This window comes from Octopus bimaculoides, chromosome 2 (assembly GCF_001194135.2).
Source record: "Octopus bimaculoides isolate UCB-OBI-ISO-001 chromosome 2, ASM119413v2, whole genome shotgun sequence".
NCBI lineage: Eukaryota > Metazoa > Mollusca > Cephalopoda > Octopoda > Octopodidae > Octopus > Octopus bimaculoides.
This window is the reverse complement of record NC_068982.1, coordinates 107798157-107805043: the sequence shown is the minus strand read 5'-3', so window position 1 is coordinate 107805043 and position 6887 is coordinate 107798157. Positions and strand designations below refer to the sequence as shown.

Sequence of the window (6887 nt, the reverse complement as noted above, 5' to 3'; positions counted from 1 at the left end):
AGTTCTGTGCATTAGACATCGTATTTGGTATAGCTAGTTTATCTAATGATTCAAAATGCTCTCACTTGTATTTCCACTAAATAATTTGATAACTTAGTGAACTGGAGCAAATTAAGAGGCCCTTCAGTCAATGCTGATTATGAGAAATTAGTTTTCGTTAATACCAGCATCTCCCATGCTGCAGAAGCATTGCACTCTTAGAAATTTTGCTGTAATATGAACATAAAACCTATTTTCCCACATGATTTTCAGTAGTGCAATCTTCTATAATGCAAGGATGTCTATAGTAAATATCTTAAGCAGTTGTGATCCTCTTTTCTTCTACTCTGATTGAATGGAAGGAAGGGAGTTATCATTTACAAGATGTCATGTAAAATGAACAGTGAAGTTATGAATTATTTTCATTGTTCATAAAAAGGAAGGATGTATTTGATAATTTAGTTCCAGACACTGTGTGGACACAGCTGGAATATTTTTGATCACAAGTCAGCTCAGTCAGAGCTAAAGTGGGCTAAGCAACACCAACAATACTGGTACTCTTTGTATAAAAATAATTCATAGGGTATTGTGCTTACAATACAACATGAAATGAAAGGTTTTGCTCAAGAACACAATGTGCCACCCAGTCCAGGAATCAAACCCACAATCTAGCAATTGTAAGCACAATGCCCTATGAATTATTTTTACGCAAAGATTACCAGTATTGTTGGTGTTGCTTAGCCCACTTTAGCTCTGACTGAGCTGACTTGTGATCAAAAATATCCCGGCTGTGTCCATACAGTCAATATCTGGGACTAAATTATGAAAAACACATCCTTCCTTTTTAAGATTCTGTGGTAAAATTTGCAGCTGATCGGTTACAATTTCTAGCAGGATGTACAACCAATGCTTCTAGAAAATAGATATACATTTATGTGACTTAAGCAAATAAAGTTGATTTAAGTTTCGCTTTTGGGTTAGGTTTAATTCTGTAAGTCTGTTTTGTCTAGGTTAATAAAAGGAGTTTTGATATAAGCTTTGGGGCTTTTCTCATATGTTAAGTGCAATGCAGAACAGTAGATCTATTTATTCAGTCTTGCAACAATTTTCTGTTTTTTTATTTGAAATTTTCAAGTTTCTAGCATGGAAGTAGAGAAGGAAAATGTGTTACTTTCTTGTCAGTACAGTGTGGATACCTTTCCTCTTGAAATGAATTTAAATTCAAATTTGATGAGAACATGTTAGATGAAATAATGTGAACATTGTTTATTTATCAGTTAAATGTTTCTTTAACTGTTTTCACAGTGAATGGTTTGTGCTGTTTCAAATGTGCATTTCAACAAATGTATTTTTGTTAGAATGAGATAGTTTATATTTTCTTTTTATTTATTTATTTTTAAATTAAGCAACTAACTAACCATTAAACTTTATAGTTAGCAATTAGCTTGTTACATTGCTCCATCTTAATGATAGTTAAAACAGTATTGTTTATGGTGTGTATTATTGTTGTGTCAGAGGTTACCTATGTTGAAATGTGCTCCATGGGTAACCCAAATAGTTTCTTGGTGAATTCTTTTATTTGTTTGTTCAGTTACTTTAGTTTTATGCTTTCATCTCATTTCTATTGTCTTTCATGTCTCTGTTTTATTTCTTCTTTACTTATTTTTGCTTTAACTTCATTTCTTTCCTATCAATTCAGTTTTATCACTCTGCCCATCACTCAAAATTGTGTATACTAGTTAAAGTCTTTGAACAATATATTCATTATATCTTTTCTGAAAGTTTTGTTTGTTAAAACCATCCTCCTGTTACTTAGCCATTTCTTTACCACCAGAGAATTGGTTGCTTTATTTATTGTCTTCAGTTATAGGTTATCAGATATGGCGTTTGTTTTCTGTTAAGCTACTAATTTTTTTTTTTCTTTGGAAAGAATATTGGCAGATTATTTTCAGCATAATTAAACACTATCTACTATTTACCAAAGTATATCTTAATATTTAGCATTAGTAGAAAGTGTTCTAAAAGTGATTCTTGTCACTAACAAGTTTAGAGCTTGAGCTGACATGGTTTTTGTTCCTTAAAGAATTGATAAGCTAAAGTATAGTAGTGATTAAAAAAGAAAGGAGTTGCTTACTGCAAATTGATTTGAGTGCTTGATTTTATAGAAAAGCGATTCCTGATTTTGGGTTTTAGTTATTTTACAAGAACTATTTTTGCTTAACATGTTTATAGTGTACAAGTATTTTCTCTGGTAAAGGTATGGTTTCAAAGCCAAATCCCCAAATGGAAAAGCATAAAAATAATGAACTTGTAGTACATGAAACCTAAGGTAGTGTTGAAAATCCACATATAAAAGAAATCGACCAATGTGGTGTTGAGTACTTGTTCTTGTTGTTCGCCACTAATGTGGGTGTGTGTATCTCTTCTCTATCTAAAATATAATCTATAAGATTGTCTATATATAGAAGTAAATATTCACACAGAAACTCAGTTCTTGGGGAAGAGTTTAAGTGACCTGGGGAGGACTGAGGACATAGGCTAAGTTTCAGAAATGTGACTAAAAAAATAAAGGGGTGGGGCTTATTTTAAAATATGCAAAATACTCTGCAGAGCACCATTTTTTTTTTTTTTTAGTTAAAGTAAAAAGTATTATCTGTAAAAATTGTGTTGTAGAAGTTCTGGAATTGAGTTTTTACTTTTTGAAATAGTTTAAATAAAATCCTTGATGTTATGAAAAAAGCCATATGCTTTAATATTTATCTATTTTTACTTGCAGACATATTCTGGATTGTTCTGTGTTGTGGTGAACCCTTACAAGAGGTTACCTATTTACCAGGATAAGGTTATTGAACTCTATCGTGGCAAGAAACGGCATGAAGTACCACCACATGTTTTCGCTATCACAGATACTGCTTACAGAAGCATGCTTCAAGGTAAAGTAGAATATAAAAAAAAATTCAATATATCCTATAAATATTTAACTATGTTTAACAATTTAAAATCCACTTTTCTGCATTAACTCAAAACTTAATAGCTATACAGAAAAATAATTTTAAATATTAAGAAAACAAATATTTTTTATTTCTTACATCTGTTGATCCTTCTGTTTATCTTTGCTGTATCTCACTTCCTGGTTAGTAAATATTTCTTGTATTTCTTCAGAACTGCATACTTCAATACTTTGTTCCATATACTCCTGTCTCTTCTACAACTTCCCTCCACTTTAAGTAGTGGGAAATTCTGGAAGAGGGAGACCCAGGAGGACATGGGACATACATACATACATACATATGTGTTTGTGTGTGTATATGTATATTTTATATATCTACAATATATATTGTGACTAATCATTTTAATATCTTTTACTTATTCTGAAATCTGTTCAGCAGGTATGCATTGTTTCAGATTGCTATTAATTTTGATCTTGCATCATCTCATCTTGGCAACCTAACATCGGGAGATCCTCCATTTGTCTCTGTGTCTTTCTTGGTAGTTCCTGCTACATTTTCTTTCACTGTCACCACACTCAACTTTTGTTGTTTGTGTCACATACCAGTGCTATTGTCTTTCTTGTATACAACAGCTGGAGTTGTTAATGTATAACCATGCAGATTGCTTGTATTCCACCTCTGAATAAATGTTATTAAGTCATTTATGTAAAAAGGATATGAATTTTTTTATGTAGTTTACTTTGATATTAGAATCTTACCCTTCATTCTCATCTTAATATAGGCCGCTTAGCATCTTCGTTTCAAATTTTTGCACAAGGCCAGCAATTTTGGGGTAGGCGCTTGTTGATTCCATTAACCCCCATAGCTCAACTGGTACTTATTTTATCAACCCTGAAAGAATGGCAGGCAAAGTCAACCTTGGTGGAATTTGTACTCAGAACATTAAAATGGATGAAATGCTACTAAGCATTTTGCTCAGCATACTAACGATTCTGCCAACTCACCACCATAGACCACTAAGCTTCAAAAATAGCTCTTTGAGTTCATCATTAACAAACACATCATTAACCACTTGAATAAAGCCATTCTCCTCAATGATAAGCAGAGGACTGAAATTTTATATATTTAATGCTTCCAAACCAACTTTGTTTCATGTTGCCATCATTGTGGAATTCCTGACAGCTTTGAAGTTCTCTTTGTTTGCATAGACTCTTAGGTCTCAAATCCATACCTGATTGCTGATATAGTGACAATCATTACTCATAGGTTAACTGGTGCACTAGATAGCAGCTTTGATGTATGTTGTTGCCTTAGATATCACTAAAACAATTTTGCAAGGTATGGGATAGAGGATTACTTCATAGCTTGACTGGCTACAGTAAATATTTTCCACCATCAAATCATTTCTGATCAGAAGAAATCTGTAAGTTAGCATCAGCAGTCAGTTCTCTGACATTTATGAAATCAATGTAAACATTTCCTTGGAATCTTTCTGTAATTCTGTGTTCTTTTTTCCCTTTGCTCCAGTAAAGTAATGAAATTTTTTATCGACATATTTGCTGATGGTACATCACTAAGAACATCACACATTTGAAACTAGCAGCAGGTCTTTCCAGTAATCTGGCTGAGTTTGTGCAATAGACAAATTGCTTGTTACATTTAATGCTTCCAATAGCAACCTCATTTCTCTTTACCACTATTGTGGAATTCCTCTTCATCCCACGACTGTTTTGAAAGAGTTTCCTTGTTTAGATAGCTGTAGTTCTTAAACCCTGATTTGAGATGGAGCTCTAACATTATTTTTGTTTCTGAGGTGGTGCTTAGAATAATGGGAGTCATTCAAACACTCAAAAATGTTTCTAGCATCTGAAGCTCTATTGTATCTTTACAAGAACCAAATCTGCTATAAAATGTAGTACTGTTTACATATTTGGATTGGTTCTGCTGATCATTTATATAAAGTGTTGAATTGAATATGTAGTGTAGCTTGTGATAAGTTCTTTTCACCACTGCAACTACTCTGTTGATGTTGCAAGTCGAGCTCTTTACTACCATTATTTCCAAAGATATTGAGGTAAACTTCATTCTTCAGTCCCACTCCAAGTATTTTCTATAAGAACTTAGTTTGCCAAATTTAATGAATTGTCCCATTACTTCATAATTATCTCATGCTGTAAGTTTCATGAAAGATGTTTTTGTCGAGGAACAGCTAAATTATGAAATACCTTCTTTTTCCATTATTTTCCTGTTTGTTCTTTTAAAATTCAGGATTAAGAAATGCCTTACCTTGTTGGTAGTTTACTTCATTTTAACCATTTGTGAGCTGGCAGAGTTGGAATTACACCAAAGGTCATTAGGGTCCCTTTTATTTTTTGCACATTTCTGCACTATCCATAAAGCAATATTTGTTTATGAAGTATATTGCCACCTAAATGTGGCTGACCCATATGGGATGATACTACTGTAGTTTATAGCCCCAGGAAGACATCTCCCCCAGCTGGCTAACGACACACTGTCTGCAGCTGGAGGAGATGTCTTCCTGGGGCTATAAACTACAGTAGCATCGTCCCATATGGGATGGCCACATTTAGGTGGCAAATATACTTAACAATATTGTGTTGCTACTGTTTACATCTCGCTCAGATTTATTATTGAATATTTGTTTAATCTTGTATATATGTGTGAGTGCATGGATACAGAATAAGAAATTTAGCACTTTTTTTTTATAGTTTTATCAACTATACATATAGCACTAAATATAAAATAAAACAAAAAGAAAAAAGTACATTGATTCATATCAGTACAAATGCGAAGAAAATTGACAGAATATCTGAAAAAAGAACAAAAAAAAATTTCACAGAAGGCCAATGGGGTCCAGTTGGACCTCAATTACCATATTTTATACTATAGCATCCATACTCAAAATTTGTATGTGCCTAAATAAACTATTGACAATAAAAATCATGAGATATAAAATCATTTAAATAAAAAATGTAAAAATTGCATAACTTCTGGGGTACCAAGGGACCCCACTGGCCCACAAAGGGTTAATATTTTTATTGTTTCTTTTATTTGCATATAATTCTATTTCATTTTATTAGCTCCTTTATTGTCATCCTGTTTCCCATATTTTTTTATATCATATAACTTATCTTTTGTTTTGATATTTTATTTACCATCTTAAATAGGTAAGTTAGTATAGTTTTTGTGGCATTGTCTTCCTTTCCCTAACCCTTTGCTCCAGAATAACTTATAGGTCTTGCTTGGGGTACTTTAAGTGAAAAAAATATTTACACTGCTTATGGGAAAATTATTTTCTCAGAAACTTTTCTATAGTGAAAGACAAGTCTCAAGAGCTCACTTTTTCTCATAGGCAGATATTCCAAAGTTTAAACCCTGATGGTGTTACCTTAGACTTTCATCCTTCTATGATCAATGAATTAAATTCTAATTATGTATTTAGATCAACGTAGATAACTATAAACTCTCCTAAATTTATGACTTTTGTGCCTGTATTAGAAATAGTTTCTGATTTACATAAAAAGCCAGCAGTTTTGAAGGGAAAATATAATTTCATTGGGTGTGTATAAGTATTGCAAACTTACATTTGAGTGTATGTGTGTTGGTAGTTTCTGATGTTTTCTTAGCATGAGTGTTTGAGAACTACAGTTATCAGTTTAAAAAGGCTAGAAAGATAGGGAGATTGTTTCAAAATATAAAGCAATTGAATTTGAATAGAAACTATGTTGAAAGTGTGTTGTGATGATTTGGTTAAGTAATGGTTTTCAATTAGCACAGGCAAAATTCAAAGTTGAGGTAAGTGGCAGGTGGTCTGTGGAAGTGGCATATAATATCATCATCATCATCATCATCATCGTTTAGCGTCCGCTTTCCATGCTAGCATGCGGTGGACGATTTGACTGAGGACTGGTGAAACCGGATGGCTACACCAGGCTC

At 32.8% G+C, this 6887-nt stretch overlaps 1 protein-coding gene across 6 annotated transcripts in view; it reads left to right on the top strand.

Annotated features, from left to right (window-relative positions):
- The window catches only part of LOC106880451 (myosin heavy chain, non-muscle), a 135185-nt gene that overhangs the window by 35876 nt on the left and 92422 nt on the right, over nucleotides 1-6887 (top strand). For all 6 annotated transcript variants that reach the window (XM_052978583.1, XM_052978582.1, XM_052978579.1 and 3 more), the window contains exon 2: nucleotides 2756-2912. In XM_052978583.1, the coding sequence (XP_052834543.1) occupies nucleotides 2756-2912 (157 nt within the window). The remainder of the gene's footprint in view (nucleotides 1-2755; nucleotides 2913-6887) is intronic.